An 18569-nucleotide genomic window follows, 5' to 3' on the forward strand; every position below is an offset into this window, starting at 1 on the left:
TTGAAACCTTAAAATCTGTACCCCCATAATATGCCGAAATAAAAAAAAATAAAATAAAAAAAATAAATAAAAAAAAATAAAATGAAAAAAATAAATAAATAAAACTTTCTAATATTTACACTTGAAATTCGAAACATAGTGTTTCAAAGCAACATTATAACAAAAAATATGGTCAAAGGCATAAATTCTTAGGATTAGTGTATCAGTTTAAAATGTCCTTATAATTTAGTATTATGTACTTCTCATTTATAGCAATTAATGCTTACATGTAAATAGAAAATGTTATTTACCACAACACCTAAATTTATCATTTGACCTCAAATTAGCCTAAATCTTTCAAATTTAAAGATTATACAAGTCATCAAGTCAACTGAATGATATGCCTGTAGATTGTTAAAAAAGAAAAAAAAAAAAAAAAGAAAGGTTAATTTCAGGTGAGATAGAAATCTTAGCTACTCCACCCTGTCTCCTTCACTGAATGCAGCTATTAGACCTGGACCAAATAAATGGGGTGGCTTTTAAGAACTATGAAAAGTAAATAGTAGCTGACAAATTTGGGGAAGTATAGAATTCAAATTATCACCAAATCAGCAGTGAGTTTACCATTTTTTCCCTCCATAATCTCTCAGAGCAGCCTGAATCCAGGAGTGAACACGTGCATGAAAGGAGCTCCAGGAAGACTGGCTTAAGGAGACAGACAGGGGTCTCTGAGTGCTCGGAGAAGGAGTAGGGAAAATACTCTCTTTTTTTTTTTTTGAGACAGGCTCTCCCTCTGTCACCTGGACTAGAGTGCAGTGATGTCATCATAGGTCACTGAAACCTCAAACTCCAGGGCTCAAGTGATCCTACTGCCTCAGCCTCCTGAGTACCTAAGGACTACAGGCACACACCACCATGCCTCGCTAATTTTTTTCTATTTTTTGTAGAGATGGAGTGTCACTATGTTGCTCATGCCGATCTCCAACTCATGGCCTCAAGAAATCCTCCTGCCTTGGCCTCCCAAAGTGTTAAGATTATAGGCATGAGTCACCATACCTGGCCCCCTCTTTCCTTTTCTTCCCCACTGTTATCCATTCTCTCATTCCCTAGCCTTCAGACAATCCCGTCATATTAACATCAAAAGAAAACAATATGATCATATCAACTGATGCAGAAAAAGCATTTGACAAAATCCAACATCTATTTGTGATAAAAATTCTCAGAAAACTAAGGACAAAAGGGAACTTCCTCAATCTGAAAAAGGGCATCTGCAAAAAATACCTATAGCTAACATCATACTAATGGTAAAATATTAAATGCTTTCCCTTTAAGATCTGGAACAAGGCAAGGATGTCTGTTCTCACTTACCACTACTTAACATAATTTACTAAAAGTACCTGTTAGTGAAAAAAAAAAAAAAAAAGGCACGTAGATAGGAAAGAAAGAAATTAAAACTGAAACTACAAAACACTGTTGAAAATATTAAAGAAGACCTCCCTAAATTGAAAGGGATGGGTAGTTTGCAAATATTTTCTCCCATTCTGTGGGTTGTCTCTTCATTTTGTAGACTGTTTCCTTTGCTGTGCAGAAGCTTTTTAGCTTGATGTTATCAAGCTATTTGTCCAATTTTGCTTTGGTTGCCTGGGCTTTGGAGGTACTACTCAGGAAGTCCTTACCCCCAGACCAACATCTTGAGTTGTTTCTCCAATGTTTTCATTTCATAGTTTCAGGCCTTAGATTTAAATCTTTAATCCACTTTGATTTGATTTTTGTGTACGTATGACGAGAGATAAGGGTCTAGTTTCATTCTTCTGCATATGGATATTCAGTTTCCACTGGCATCATTTATTGAAGACACTGTCCTTTTCTCTCTGTGTTCATGGCACCGTTGTCAAAGATAAATTCACTACAGATGTGTGGATTTATGATTTGAAGTCAGGTAATGTGATTCTTCCAGTTTTATTCTTTTCACTCTAGATGGATTTAGCTATTCTGGGTCTTTTGTGGTTTCATATAAATTTTAGAATTATTTTTTCTAATTCTTTGAAGAATGTCATTGGTATTTTGATGGGGATTGCATTGAATCTGTAGATTGCTTTGGGCAGTATGAACATTTAAACAATATTGATTCTTCAATCCATGAGCATGGAATATCTTTCCATTTTTTTGTGTCCTCTTCAGTTTCTTTCTTCAATGTTTTATAGTTTTCACTGTAGAGATCTTTCACTTCTTTGGTTAAGTTTATTCGTAGGTATTTTATTTTATTTGTAGCTACTGTAAATGGGATTAATACTTTCTTGGTTTCTTTTCCAGATTGTTTACTGTTGGCATATAGAAATGCTACTTATTTTGTTGATTTCGTATTTTGCAACTTCACTGAATTTATCAGTTCTAATAGTATTTTTTGTGGGGTCTTTAGGTTTATCTAGATATAAGATCATATTGTCTGCAAACAAGGGTAATTTGACTTCTTCCTTTCCAATTTGGATGCCCTGTATTTCTTTGTCTTCTCTGATTGCTATAGCTAAAACTGCCAGTACTATCTTGAATTACAGTGGTGAAAGTGGGCATCCTTGTCTTGTTCCCGATCTTAGGGGAAAGCCTTTCAGTCTTTCCCCATTCAGTATGATATTAGCTGTGGGTCTGTCATATATGGCTTTTATTGTGTTGAGGTAAGTTCCTTCTATTACCGTTTTTTTGAATGTTTTGATCATGAAAGGATGTTGAATTTTATCATATGCTTTTTTAGTATCAATTGAAAAGATCATATGGTTTTTGTCCTTCATTCTGTTGATATGATGTATCACAATGACTGATTTGCAAATATTGAACCATCCTGCATCCCTAGGATGAATCCCACTTGATCAGGATGAATGATCTTTTTAATGTGTTGCTGAATTCAGTTTGTTAGTATTTTGTTCAGGATTTTTGTGTCTATGTTCATCAGAGATATTGGCCTCTACTTTTTTTTGGTTGTCTTGTTCTGGCTTTATGGTGATACAGGCCTCATAGAATGAGTTTGGGAGTATTCACTTCTCGATTTTTTGAAATAGTTAAAGTAAGATTGATAGTAATTCTTCTTTGAATGCTTGGTAGAATTTTGGAGGGAAGCCATCAGGTCCTGGGCTTTTCTTTGATGACAGACATTTTATTACGGCTTCTATCTTGTTACTTGTTTATTCAGGTTTTGGATTTCTTCCTGGTTCAATCTTGATAGGATGCATGTGTCTAGGAATTTATTCATTTCGTCTAGGTTTTCAATTTATTGTCATATAGTTGTTAATAGTAGTCTCTAATGATCCTTTGGGATTCTGTAGTATCAGTTGTAATGTCTCCTTTTTCATCTGATTTTATTTAGGTCTTCTCTCTTTTTTTCCTTAATTACTATAGCTAAGGGTGTCAATTTTATGTTCTCAAAAAACCAACTTTTTGTTTTGTTGATCTTTTGTATTGTGGGGGGTGTTGCAATTTCATTTATTTCTGCTCTGATCTTTATTATTTCTTTTTTTTTTCTGCTAATTTTGGGTTTGGTCTGCTTTTGGTTTTCTAGTTCTTTGAGAGGAATTGATAGGTCATTTATTTGAAGCTTTTCTGCTTTTTGATGTAGGGCACTTACTGCTATAAACTCTCCGCTTATTACTGCTTTTGCTGTATCCCATAGGTTTTGATGTTTGTATTCATTTTCATATGTTTTGAGAACTTTTAAAATTTCCTTCTTAATCTCTTTGTTGACTCACTGGTCATTCAGGAGTATATTGTTTAATTTCCATGTGTTTTTATAACTTCCGATGTTCCTCTTGTTATTGATTTCTAGTTTTATTACATTGTGGTCAGATAAAATACTTGGTATGATTTCAATGTTTTTGAATTTTTTACAACTTGTTTTGTGTCCTAATATATGGTCTAACCTTGAGAATGATCCATGAGCTAAGTAGAATGTGTATGTGCAGCTGTTATATGAAACATTCTGTAAATATCTATTAGGTCCATTTGGTTTACATTGCAGGTTAGGTCCAATGTTTCTTTGTTGATTTTCTATGTTGATGATTTGTTCAGTGCTAAAAATGGAGTGCTGAGGTTTCCAATGATTATTGTATTGGGGTCCAATTAACTTTTGACAAAAGTACAAAAGCAATTCAATGAGAAAGGACAGTCTTTTCAACAAATGGTATTGGAATAATTGGTTATCAATAGAAAAAAAAATAAACCTATAAACCTCAACTTAAACCTCATACCTTATACAAAATTTAGCTCAAAATGGACCATAGATCTAAATGTAGACTATTATACTTTTAAGAAAAAAAAACCAGAAGGAAATCTTTCTAGGTAAAATGTTTTCATATATGACATGAAAACCATGATCTCTCATGAAATGAAAAAAAGAACAATTGTATTTCATCAAAATTAAAAACTTTTGCACTGTTGAGAGAATGAAGACAAGCTATAGACTGTGAGATATGCAAATCATATATCTGACAAAGGATTTGTATCCAGAATGTATAATGACCTCTCAAAACTCAACAGTAAGGAAATAATACACCATTAAAAAAATGGACAGTAGACTGGAACAGACACTTCATCAAAGATGATATACAGATAGTAAATGAGCACACAAAAAAATGCTTGACGTATTAGCCATTAGGAAATGCAAATTAAAAACACATGAGATACTATGATATAAAAAAGTGCTGAGACGGACAAGGAGCAACTGGAACTCTCATATTTGGCTGGTGATAATGTAAAATGGTATAGCCACACTGGAAAGCATTTTCCTTATAAAGTTAAATACACACTTATCATATGACCCAGAAATCCTACTCCTCGGTATTTACTCTAGAGAAATTAATACTTATGTTCACATATGTATAAGACATGAGTCTTTATAAGACATGAGTTTTATAAAATTGCTTTACGATGTTAACACAAGAGTTTCTTTCTACGATTGGAACATAACAAACTTTTCAGCAACCAGAGAGGGACAATCTCCTCAAAAAGTTTCTGCCATCATGATGGTGGTAACTACTATTCTGTTTCCCTTCTCTGCAGAAGGAAAATTAAGCCAGATATTAAGTCTTCATCTTTCCTCAATAGTGTAACATTTCCTCATCTACAAGGTTTATATTAAGGTCCTTTCAGTGTCCAAACTACCATTCCTTCCCTTTATTCTAGGTATTCCAAGAGTTCAGTGGCCAAGAGGCTTTCTTCCATCTGCTGGCTCTCCTTATATTCCAGGTGGCCCTATCCTTTTGTTCTGTGTAGCCTAAATTGCCCTCAGCTACTTTAATGTACAAAAGAAATGAGGTAAGGGTTTCCTTAAGGTTGTTGTTCTGCTCAAGAAAAAAACATGGTAAAAAATATGATTCACTTATAAGAATTAAAAAAACAGCTTGGAAGCTACAAATATCAAGATGTAAAAACAAATTTAGACGTGATACTTGATTTCTTTTGTAAATTCACTTATTTCCCCTAAACCTCCATAGTATTTTGGTAAGTACTGGGTTCCTTATACCTTTAGCTCTCTGGTTCTCTGATCTTTTACTGGGAAGTTTTGCTAGGCATATAATCTTAGCCTTAACACACACACCCACCACTACCACCACCACCACCAAAAATAATACGGTATTTCTGTACCATAGTATTTTTAGTAGTGTAGCCTCTCTGGGAATCCTGCTCATCATTTTGAGGACCTTAGGGACATTATCTAACACTTTTAAGTAACAGTTTACTCATCTATAAAATGGGGATAGTGCCATTTTTCTGCATTTACTAATAGGATTACCTAATTAAGGAATATGATAACACTTTCTAATTTTATACTCCTTGATGTTCCAGAAAAAGATTCAATGTGGCCAAACATACTTTTTTAACTTTAGAGTGTTAATTGTCAGAGTTTTTATCCATATGACTTCTTTTGAGACCGTTATTCTTTTCCAATAGTGAAAAAAAATGTGTTGAGCTTGCTTGAGGATTGGCACAGTGCTGCGCACACACATGCATCCTCATTTTAGCTACCCTAGTATCACCACCTAACATCGTAACAGGAGAAATTTGCTGATACCATCTTTATATTTCCTTCCTCCAAGTAATGGCCAAGGACATAGCAACAGCCAAAAGGACTGGTTTCTTTTTAAGCTATTAATATCCTCAGGAAAGTGAGGATAAGACAAAGGGCACAGGCATAGGTAGAAATGATAAATAATAGCATCGACAACCACCACGACAAACACTGGGAACCTGCTCCTCTGTTCCAGGGAACGTGCTGTAGAGTTGGAACTACTATAATATTACCTCTGCTTCTAGAAATGAGGAAACTGAAGTTCAACTCAAAATAACTTGATCGAACTGACACAGGTAGCTAGTAGGCATTGAAACCTTGGTTTGATATATGGAATACTATCTCAAATTTCTACCCTGACCCTATAAAGTAGGAATTACTTTGTCCATTTTATAAGTGAAGGAGCTGCAGCTCAGGTAGGTTCAGTCACTTGCACTGATCTATACTTTGGGTACAGGTCAAATCTGGACGTGAACTGGGTTCCTTTAGGCTCAAACGCCTTCATGAATTCTGGCATAACATACTTTCCTATCATGACTTGGATTAAATGTGGCTACAAATACAGTGAAAAGATAATTTTAATCCAAACTATACTTTCAGTTTAACAACTGCATTTTTTTAATTTAGTAAAAGTCAACAAGTTTATTTTCACTTTACTCAACACATTTTCAGCATTGGTCCTGAAATCAACTACCTAGATTTTAAAACATCCTACATTTTTACAAAAACACATTTTGTTTCAGAAAAAATACACACAAAATATTTTTCTGTGTAACTGATGCACTGAGCTAACATTAATTAGTTCTAATAAAATAGCACTCAAAATTGAAATGGAACTAAGGAACCGATAAAATGAAATGAGGCAATTTTTTGTTGCATTCTGGGGAAAATATTAAGAACTCTGAGCACAGGAGGCTGAGAAAGCTGAATAAGAACTAAGGCAGTTAGTGTTTGTTTTGTTTGAGGGTGAAAAACACAGTGTGTGAAAATAATTTCCTAATTCCAGTGATAGGTGACATGGGGTTAATGAAAAAAACAAACATTAACTTGAGGAACAATTCCAAGAATCCACCTCAGAAAATACAAATTGAGTTTCTTATTTTATTAAATTAATTAAAGTCTATCCTACACCCAAATTTGAGAAGTTTTTTCTTTAGTTGAAGTAACATGTTAATCTTGAAATTTAGATCTGTAGGTCTTTTTGTTTTTAACTTGCATTATGTAAGTTTTTGAAATCTTAAGCTCTGCAAATTAAAAGCATGGGAAATGGAATTTTGCTTTCCAATTTGGGGAAGTGATGTAACCCCAGCAAACTCTGTCTTGGCCAGGCTGATATGAAAAATCTCTTCAAGTTTCCAGGAGTCTGCAATATCCATCAATACCCTAATAATATTGATTAAATGAATCAAATTAAGAAGCATATTCTTTATAAATTTTGATTGAAAATCCTCTATTAAAATATCTAATTCTAGATGCCAAATACATTTCTACTGCAGAAGATCACAGCCTTCTACAGTGCACTTTATACGCATATATACAATCCAATTTCCAACGCTAAATAAATTAAAAGAAGAATGACTTTCAAAACAAACCATCCTTAACCAGGAAGATGACCTCCCTCATCACGATGAGCCATACCAGTACTCAGGACATAGTGAGTGTGGGGGCGAGGGAGACTGAGGAGGGGGTCCCCAGGTGAAGGGTTAAGGTAGAAAAGGCCTAAAAAGCAAAAGATGGGCTTTTTACAACTCCCCTACTCCCACCCCAGACTATCATATAGTTAATCATCTAATTAAGAAATAAGAAATATGAAAGAAGAGAATCATCATCAGATAACTTCTAAAGAAGTAAAATTCCTTTTGGGGATAAAAGAGTAAAGTTATTCAGAGAAGGCTTCCTGAAGGGGGAGTCAGAGATAGCCTTCAATCAAGCTCCTTCCCCTAATAGCTCGTTTGATGCCAATGCTACCATTCTATCTCCAGGCGCTTAGACTTGCTTTAATCATGCCCTGCCTTGATGGGGAAAAAAACCTCAAATGTTTCCAGTACCTAAGGATAATGCCAGGTTTCTGCAGATAAGTTGACCTATAATCTGGTCACAACCAATTTTCCAGGTTGTTTCTTCCCTACCAAATATTAACAACAGATAATTTACTGATAACTTACTTATTATGTATCAGGCCCCATATTAGGCTCCTGAACTCTTATCTACAATACACAACCACCCTGTTAGGTAGCTAAAATTATTATTCCCTATTTTACAGACCAGGAAACTGAGGAACCAAGAACTTAAATAACTTGCCAAAGGTCACAGAGACTATAAGCAAGGGACCCAGGATTGAAGTCAAGACTGACTCAAGTCAGTGACTACTACAAACTTGTCTCCTGGTAAAGCTCACTTCATTTTGTTATGAAAAAAATGATTTATGATTCATATCTTGGCAGCCTACCATGGTGCTTAACATATAGTAAGAACTCAATAAATGTTATTTTTGTCTCCTTTTTACTAAACAAGAAGAGTATAAATGAGCATAACAAACAAATCTACTTTAAGTTTTAGTTGTTTGCCAGCTCAGTATGAGTCAGACACATAATAAGGCTGTTAAAAAAAGTAATCTTAGGCAACCGTAACAACTGTTCAGTAAGAAGAACAAAGAAGGTGACAGTTTTGCCAGCCAGATCGTTTCTGGAGGTCTGGGCAGTAGACCTCAGAGAGGCCATAAAGAAACAGAAATTGTCCAAAGAAGAGGATGGAGGAGGTTACAGAAAACCCATGCTAGTAAAAACACGATGAATGATAGTGACGATAGTTAAATAAGAGACAGCTGACATTATAAGATAATGATGTTTAGGCCCCTTCTGGGGCCTACTCTATAGGAGTGGGGCTCAAACACTTATATATTGAAAAGGTTCTCTAGGTAACTCTTATTTACACTGACATTTAAGAATCACTGCTCTAAGACAGAGATTTTCAAATTGTAATATGCATCAAAATCTCCTAAAGGCTAATTAAAGCACAGAGTAGCACCCCTCCCCTAGAATTTCTGATTAAGGATATCTGGGGTGGGACCTGATAATTTTCATTTTAACAAGGTCCCAAGTGATGCTAATACTGCTGGTCCAGGGACCATACCTTGAGAACCACTGCTCCAGAGGAAGTTCTAGAGTCAACTGAACTGATTTTAGATATAGAGAGGTTTGGACAAAGTATAAGAGAAACACTATAAAAACAGTTATTCACAAAGGGAATGAACTGCCTGGTGAGTGGAAGATGTAACCACTGCCCAGGTCACTGAAGAAGCTTAAGCCACAGACTGAGAAGGGGCGACAGCAGGTGATCCTACCCATCTTTTAGCTTGCAAAGTCTATGACTCTCCTTGGCTAGGAGCATGTAAACGAAAGTCAGGTGTCCATTTTTAAGAATACTTTTTTCCTTCAAACCAAAACACAAATTCAATTTCAAACTCTGTTATAAACTCAAGTGAAATGCCTTTAAAAATAGCGTTTTAATTCCAGTGAAATTTCTACAGGGTGTATCAGCAAGCCAATGGATAGTTTTGCAAGCACCAATGGAGAAATGACAGATCCACTGAAAAACCTTTTCTTGTATCAGTAGATTTACTAGAGAGGTGCACAGTCTTGTTTTGGCAACACACAGTAATAAACCCTGTGAGAATAACATGTAACAGCTGGAGGTTTTAAAAAAATATATCAAACAAAAGAAATAAGCCCTTTATCCAAGCTCAATGGCCTGCTCAAAATGTTTCATTACATTTTTTTTTTATCTACAACATCATGATCTGTTCACTTATAACCTTAGCTCCCTGAAATACTCATTTTGTATTTCACTATAATTACTGCCATTGTTTTTGAAATTTAAAAGAACAAGATTGTGGGTTGACCAGAGTTCTACTATATAGTACCCACTTGTGTACTATAGAGCTAAATTCTTCAAGCCGTACAAAGAGTGGTCTTAAATATAAATTATTTTAATATTTTAAATATGAAATGCCCAATTTATAATTTATTGAGGTGGCCAGCAAAGGCTTGGGCCAATTTGTTTTTTTTTTCTTTTTGGCTACGATCACACTAACAAAAGCCAAATATTTGTCTTTTTTAAGCTATTTAATTTCCATGCAATCTGTCTAAAATGGTATCCTCTAAGCCACCCTATAAGGTTAAAAGGTAACATCCTCCCAATGTGACTTTCTTTTCACATTCAGCCCAATATAATAGCCCTGGCAGGCATACTAATACTGAATTAAGGCCGGGTGCAGTCACTCACACCTATAATCCTAGCACTTTGGGAGGCTGAGGTGGGAGGATCACTTGAACTCAGGAGTTTGAGATCAGCCTGAGCAAGAACAAGACCCTATCTCTACCAAAAATAGAAAAAATTAGCTGGGTGTGGTGGCTCACACCTGTAGTCACAGCTACTCAGGAGGCTGAGGCAGGAGGATCACTTGAACCCAGGAGTTTGAGGTTGCAGTGAGCTATGCTGACACCACTGCACTCTAGCTGGGGAAACAGAGTGAGATTCTGTCTCAAAAACAAATAAACAAAAAAACTGACTTAAATTATTTGTTACATCTATTAAATAATTTTTAAATAGACTCTTGAGGTTTTGCTACCCAAACATAAGCTCATCTTTGCACAGTTGCTACTTAACTAAACTATTTCATTTTCTCTACAACAGAATTATCAGATAACAGAATTATCATTTGAGGTACTTTCTAACATGTTTTTAAATCATACTTTTGTAGAAGATCTTGATAATTTCAACTATAACTCACATTTCCTTATTAAACAAAGATTCCCCAAATCTGCTCCTTTATTTGAGCCCTTGAGCTCTACATTGTTTTTAGAAGTCATTTGACTATAGGTTGTTTGATAAAGGTCAACACACCTCCAATGTCATTCTTCTACAAATCTTAAAACTTTTACAATCATTTAAGCCACCTCTAAGGTAGGCATAATGTCAGGAAGAAGCAGAACTCCTATGCCAACACCTTGCCCCCAAAGCTCTTTTATAATACTTTCTAACCTGAACATTTAGAGGGCTGACCTGAGGATTTGAGTCTATTTTGGGGTAGAGATGGGTGAGGGTCAGAGTGGACACAAAACCTTCCAGTGAGTCCCTGAACAGTGTGGCTCTTTCATAGGTCTTTTGGCCTGAGGGACAAAGGTAAAACAACACTCTGGGTATCTGGTGTCTTAGAAACAGCTGGGAGATGACATTCACTTGGTCAATTTCCCCTGGAGATTTAACTTGTAGCCCCATGTGCCACTGTGTTGATGCAGCTTTATTTCTACTTCCTTGCACTCACCGGTAGGTAGTTTCTGGAAGGAGATCTTTCATAACGTAAGTGGTGGTAGTGCCCACGGTAATGCTAGTGTCTCCAAGATCAATGTTGTAAGCGAGGATTTCAGATCCGTTATTGCACGGCTCTTCCCAGTTCAGTACAAGGCACACAGAAGGTGAATCAGGGTAGGCGTTGAGGGGCTCCTCCTCCAGGATGCAGAGAGTGGAGACTGGGTCAGGGGCAGATGCTGGTGTCTGGCAAAGGACAAGTTCACTGTACGGCCCTGCTCCTGCTTGATTGAAGGCCTATAAACAGAACAGTGAGACAAAAGCCACATCACACCATTAGCACATGCTACCGCCTCCAAGTTAGCTGCCGTTAAATAAATCTAAAGTAGTATCCAATTTATCTCTAGACACACAGGTAGAAACAAATCCTATACAATGTCCACTTCAATAGATGACTACTTTCTAAAAAATGATGTGTCAGCCTTTGCTCCACAGTCTATATTAATAGCAATCAGAATGCTCCCATTAAAACATGAATCAGGACTTTAGTTCAAATTCCTTCAGCGGCCTTCCATCTGATTCAGAATAAACTTCAAAGTCCTTAAAAAAGCCTGTAAGACCCTATCTGATCTACTCACCACCACTGCCCTTCAAAAAACCCACTAGCACTCTGACTTCATCACCTGTAACTCTCCCCCTTCGCTTACTCTCCTCAGCTATGCCGGCTACCCTGTTGCTCCACAGGGACACCACGTTTGCTCCCACCTCAGGGCCTTTGCACTTGCTGCTCCTGTTCAGAGAACTTTTTCCCCAGACATCTGCACAGCTCGCTCAATTGTCTCCTCTAGGCCTTCTCTTAAGTGTCATCTTCCCCATGAGCCCTCTCTGAACATCACGTTTAAACTTGCAATCCCTCTCCCTGCTGAACTCTTGTGAGCCTCCTCATTTCCTATTTCCCTGTCTTTTACAACATAGCACTTATTGCCGACATAGTATATAGTTGATTTATTTATTTCCCTGATTTGAATGCAAGTTACATTAAGGCCAAGGTTGCCTGTTTGGTTGACTGCCGTATCTTTGACATTGGAATAGTACCTGCTATAGAATATGAGCTCAGTGAATATTATCAAAAATATCTTTTTCTTATAAAAAGAAAAACATTTGGCAACCTTCTTACGAAAGTGAATTTACTCTAAAACCCAGTTCTAATTTATTTCACAGGAAAGCTTATGAGGTCAAATTACAAAACCAAAGGAAAGTAGTTTGCACACTTAAAGGTCTAAAACAAAACTTACAACTTCTTTGTTAATTTCATAGAAGCAAGCTAAAAGCATGTATTTGCTATCAAATCACAGCTGAAACTCTATTGTAATATTTTGTTATATTTAGTTGTGTCTTATGACAATACTTCAACTCTCTTTTTGGAAGAATTTTAACATCACAAATTGTTTTATGACTATATATTTTGAGATTTTGTTTTTGATACATATTTATTACAGGGGCAGGAAAAATAAGATATAGTGGAGCCCAATGTTTGTATCAACTAAGGCTTTATGTCAACATATAATAGAAGGACAAGAACATGGCTTTTAAGAGTTGGAGCTTAGTTCAAACTTTGATTCCATCATTTAACAACTTAGATAAATTAATCTCTCTTAGCCTGTTTCCTCAGCTGTAAAATGGGGACAGTAACACCTAATTCACAGTTACTGTAAAGATTAAATTGGTTAACATGTAAAATCCTGGCATAGTGTTGGGCTGACAGTAGGTGCTTCACTTCTTACCCACTGGAAAAATCATGAACAAAATGGTATTTTTCCTATTTTTTCTAAACCTTTTGAACTAATTTTAGACTTACAGAAAAGTTTCAAAATTAGTACAGAGAAATTTCTGTATATCTCTCATTTTGTTTTCCCTAATTCTAATAAACACTTTACATAATCACAAAATAATGATCAAAACCAGGAAATTACCATTGGCACTGTACCACTAACAATATACAGACCTGATCAGAATCTTACCAATATTTTCAATATTGTTCTTTTTCTATTCCTGGAAAATTCTATTCTTTTTTCTATTCTTTCTTTTAAACTAGCCTGTTTCTATGGAAAATGTTTTCTAGATTTACACCTTTATTATCACCATTTTTCAAAGAAAACTTAATTCAAAAGCGCCTTTTACTATAATAGTATGCCATATTAATACAATATGCCTCGTGAATAGAATTATGCGGGTACTTCTGGATTAAAATATTCCTAATGAAGAATATAAAAATTCAAAAATTCTTGAGCAATATAAGAAATGTTGTACCCAATCTTTATAAAACACAGGATAGATACTACAATGACTTATTTCTAAGGTGCCAAATATTAAAAAGAATATTCAGATCTAACTTGACTTTATAGTAATATCAAATGAATATAATTCATATTTGGTCCATAGATACTAAGAAATCAATATAGATTAAAGAGACACTTTTCCTGGTAACACTTTTTTAGCATAGCAATGGGTTTGTTTGTTTTTTGTTTTTGAGAGACAGGGTCTTGCTCTGTCCTTCAGCCTGGAATGCAGATCACAGCTCACTATAACCTTGAACTCCTGGACTCAAGCAATTCTCTCGCCTAAGCCTCCTGCGCCAGGACTACAGTTGTGCACCAACATGCCTGGCTAATTTTTTTTTTTTTTTTAAGAGATGGGGTCTTGCTAAGTGGCCCAGGCTGGTTGATGGTGGTTTTAAAAGTACTATTCCCTTCATAAGATCTGACTCATTTTATTATAAATAACTATAGACATTTGAAAATAGTTTCTAATGTTAACACAGGGAGGCAAGATTTTTTATGTAGATTCTATTCTTATTAATGTATCTTTTATAATGCAGTTTTTGGGAAGTCAAGGCTAAGTGATCTCATATACCCTGAAAGGGAAAAAAAAAGAAATATATATATATATATATATATATATATATATGAACATTTTAAAGAGATATCAAAATGCTAAAAGCATAGTGGAGTGAAGCTCTTTATTGTGGTGGCAGACAGCTCTTTATTTATATCCTGCCTTGATCCAAAAACAGGAGTGTGGCACATAATTCAACCTTTCCCCAATGACTCAGCCTCACTATTATAAAGATCAGATAATTTGCTATGACACTGACTCATTGACAAAAGGTTAATTATGTCCCAGGTGCTCCATTCAAGAAAGAAAAAAGGTGTATATCAAAAGAGTTTAATCAGAAATGTTTAAAGCAGTCTTCAGAATTTAATAGAAATGCTTCAGTTGGTCTGGAAAATTAAGCTATGAAGGGAATATTTTCTCCAAAGAGGCCAGAGACATTGGGTATACTTGTAATAAGTGATTTTATCCATGACTTAAATCAAGTTGGAACTTAAATCTTGCACCTTTGTTTCATTATCTATTCAAATCTAAATGTGTATGAAGACAGAACTCTTCAAGGTCAAAAACCACATCTGATTAATCTTTGTATCTCTCCTCCTGATCATCCTCTGATCCTGGCACAAAGTACCACTGTGCTCAAGAAATGTTACTAAACAAATGGAAAGAAAAAGACAAAGAACTCTATTTTCTCAGGACACAAAGACTTTACAAAAGGGAAAAAATCATTTATCCAAGTGAATAAAGTAAAATAAACCCATGATTATGGTCACTCTTGGGTGTTAGGATATGAACCAATTGTTCTTGATGTTATTTTCTCTGGACTCCCAAGAGGAAGCTTACAGATAACCAGCATTAATAATGATTACTGGGAGGAGGAGGGTGGGGTCCTGTAATCTACTGCAGACTAGTCCAAATTACTCTAATATTGCTTTTGGCTCCATGTAACAGCTGGTAAAATAATTTACTGTCTTTTGCCAGTTCTAAGTGGCTTTCCCACTGAAATGTGCATCTCAGGGGAATTAGACAGAAGGCACCCTCTCTAAGGAGCTGTGCCACCTTTACCTTGGGCTTGGCCATTTATTCAGCAAACTGACAAAGAGGCAAGATGCAAGGGTAGTGAAATATAGAATGGAAAAGAATCTTATTTTGTTTTGCAATTCAAGATCTCCTAGAAAAACAGCAATTAACTGTAAAACACCAAAACAACCAGATTTATTTTAATTTTAAAAGGACTTTTTTTTTCTATCATCCTTCCTGATAGCCTCTATTACAAGTCTTTGAGTAGGTTTCCTAAAGCATCTTTCATGGAACACTAGTCCTTGTGAGTAACATCTGAATAATGTCAACCTACCTGTAGTCTACAGCAATATTGGGCAGCAGGCAACAGATCTCTTATTTCAAAGCAGGTGTCTGTCCCATGATAAATGAGTTCTAAAGATTCTTCATCTTCTCCCCATTCCAACCTGTACTCTGAGATGTCAGCACCAGAGCTTTCGGGACTCTGAAAGGCAGAAATTCAAGTAGGTGATAATTCCACTGAGAAGAAAAATCCTACTCACCTAAATTGTGCTCACCTAACTAAACTGAGAAAGAGAGCAACATGCCCCAGAATATTTTAAATACATATAAAAGAAAACCATGAAAGAGACATTAATTTCCTCTCAATTCTGACCAGTGGTAAAATTTCCACAACTCTATATGATACAAGCAAATGCCAAGGGAGATTATTGCATATAGAGCAAAAAAAATCTACATGTGCATTTTGGCTTTGCAGTTTCCTCATAACTTGTATTTTTATTTGGGGGTAGACAAAGTAGAAGAAATAGCAATTGATGCAGAATATGCCTGACTTACCTCCCAACTCACTAGGACACATCCGTCGGGTGTAAAAGAAACACAAGGTGCTTTGCATTGTCCAGGAGGCCCTGCAGCAGTGGTAATTTCTGAGATATCAGAATAGGGACCATACTGCAAGAGAAGAACATACACACACTTGTAAATGTACATGTATGTATGTGTTTGTGCATGTGTGTGCATATAAAACCTTATAACCCAATAAGGGCTGGGCTAACATCATCAACATAACTGGTTAAAAAAATATTACCCAATGGTTTTCACTTTCAATTGAATGTGTGTAAGGTTTTCTTCTGTACACATTCCCTGAGTGGAAAATGTCTGCTATATATGTATTTGTTTTATTCAAAAGAATTAGACAGTTGGCTTATGAAACACTTTTCCTTTACTGTGACATGAACATGTCTGCTTTAACATTTCTCAGAGGACAGCAAATTAAATTAAGTCAGATGCACAGTGCAGTTTAATTTTTAATGCATAAAAAACATACTTGGAGTTGCTGGTTATCAAATTCTAGTTATTGGTATCTTTCATTTTGAAAACTAATGCTTGTGTCATGATTTCTCAGCATGTTCCCACCATCTCAAACTATTCAGATGTGTATACTGCACTCCTCTTTTCTTAATGTTATCGTCAGTGACCACGCTGCCCAGGGCCAGGCATCACTAGATATTTAACACATTTTGAGAGAGCCATAACCACCGGAAGCACCTGTATTAATGGAGAAACATTTGCTATTTCAAAGAATTGGGGCAAAGAGTAAATAATTTCCAGGCTAATGAAATATGTGACTGTACTTTTCAAAATAAGAAAATATTTAAAAAACCCACAAAACCTAAAACTCTCATATTTTCCAACATAACTTGTAAAGATACTTAGGAATGGAGGGGAAGCTCTCTGAAAGTTGACAACAGTCATATATGCAGTTTACGTCCAATACAACAGGAATAAATCAAGGCTGAAGATAGTTTCTTTACAAGATAAATCAGTGAAAGGGGTGAGAAAGTGACACTCAAATCGGCTCAGTTGCATGTTTATCTTTGTTATGGCAGACATTCCTGGTAAAGATGACAGGACAGGGCAAAAACAACAGCATGGTCACCACCATCCCGCCTCTTTTTCACTTATAGAAGTTTGGGTGCATAGGCTTTAATGTTTAGACTTTTTTGCTTGCATTTAAATATCTGTGCTATGTCTATAATTCTCCAGCTCCTATTCAAGGTTTGAGATCCTACTCAGACCCAAGATTCCCACAGCCAGCTGTGGTTAACATGGAACTGACTAAAGACAAGCACATTTCACTTAAGAAAGGCGGGAACAGGACTACTGAGAGCTAGAAAAAAGTCACCGGCCTGGCAACTTAGTATCACTGCAAGTTGGGCTTTCTTATTTTTAAAAAATTTCATCAATAATTAAATCTATTTATTTGCATTGTGCTCATCTATACAAACCACTGGCACTTTGGGGGGTCTTGAGCAGCAGTTTGCTTTACCCACACCTATCTGCCCTCATCCATGTTTCCACCATCTCTGGCACACCAAGAAGCCCCACAGTTTCTGGGCCTCCTACTGCTCAATGTGAATCTCCCCCCAAATCCACATCATTCTGCAATTTCCAAGAAAAAAAGGATTACCACCTTTGTGGATAAAATATAGGCATATATACTCTCAATCTCTGAGAGCCCAAGTTGAAAACTCCAGATAGAGCAGTAGAAGGATGGGCCAGAGAATTCCAGTTTTCACTTGAAACAAAGCAAAAAGCAAATAAGTTGGTGTTCCTAGCTTCTTCTATCTTCCAGTTTTAAAAGTTGACCTGAGACATTGCTGGTTCATTTAGATAAGATGCTATAGAATTTTTATTAGAACTACTATGTAGTCCCAATTTCCCACAACAGATACATAAACTCAATGAGAGAATAGAAATTTTCTAAAAACTATCAAAAGCTTCTACAGGGTGATGTTCTTATTGACCTTGGGTGCTAGCTTAATAGAATGATATAAGGACAAAAGAAACAAAATTTCTAATGCTGGGTCTATATGAAGTCACGACAACATTAGTTCAGAGATAAGATTTTACATTTATACTTGTTTAATGGTTGTCAAGGTTGGACAGATACTGCTGAGGAACTTCAGGAGGGCAGACACAGAAGTGCTAGCACTTTGTGTTCCCATCACAGTGCATAACTTTATACTCACCCCTCCGTCGTTCAGGGCTCTCACCCTGAAACGATACACGGTTCCAGGAAGCAGGTTGCCGACGGTGCACTCCAGCTCCGGCCCGTGGTACACCTCCGAAGCCACGTCCTCGGGCTCTGTCATCTCCACGCTGTACTCCGAGACCTCACAGCCACTTTCAGATGCTGGAACATCTGGGAATGAAGAATTTTTTTTTCATCTTAGAACATTCTTGTGCTTCCAGCTGACCAAATCACACCTGATTTCACCAAAGTTTTACAAAATATCATGTATGTGGCCCG

General features: G+C 36.1%; 1 protein-coding gene across 2 annotated transcripts in view; it reads right to left on the bottom strand.

Annotated features, from left to right (window-relative positions):
* The window catches only part of FNDC3B (fibronectin type III domain containing 3B), a 329131-nt gene that overhangs the window by 36699 nt on the left and 273863 nt on the right, over nt 1-18569 (bottom strand). For both annotated transcript variants that reach the window (XM_012736403.2, XM_012736402.3), the window contains exons 19-22: nt 18289-18461; nt 16094-16207; nt 15591-15740; nt 11361-11641 (exon numbers count right to left, since the gene is read on the bottom strand). In XM_012736403.2, coding sequence (XP_012591857.1) covers nt 11361-11641; nt 15591-15740; nt 16094-16207; nt 18289-18461 — 718 coding nt within the window. The remainder of the gene's footprint in view (nt 1-11360; nt 11642-15590; nt 15741-16093; nt 16208-18288; nt 18462-18569) is intronic.

The sequence above is a fragment of the Microcebus murinus genome, chromosome 1 (genome assembly GCF_040939455.1).
Source record: "Microcebus murinus isolate Inina chromosome 1, M.murinus_Inina_mat1.0, whole genome shotgun sequence".
Classification (NCBI taxonomy): Eukaryota; Metazoa; Chordata; class Mammalia; order Primates; family Cheirogaleidae; genus Microcebus; species Microcebus murinus.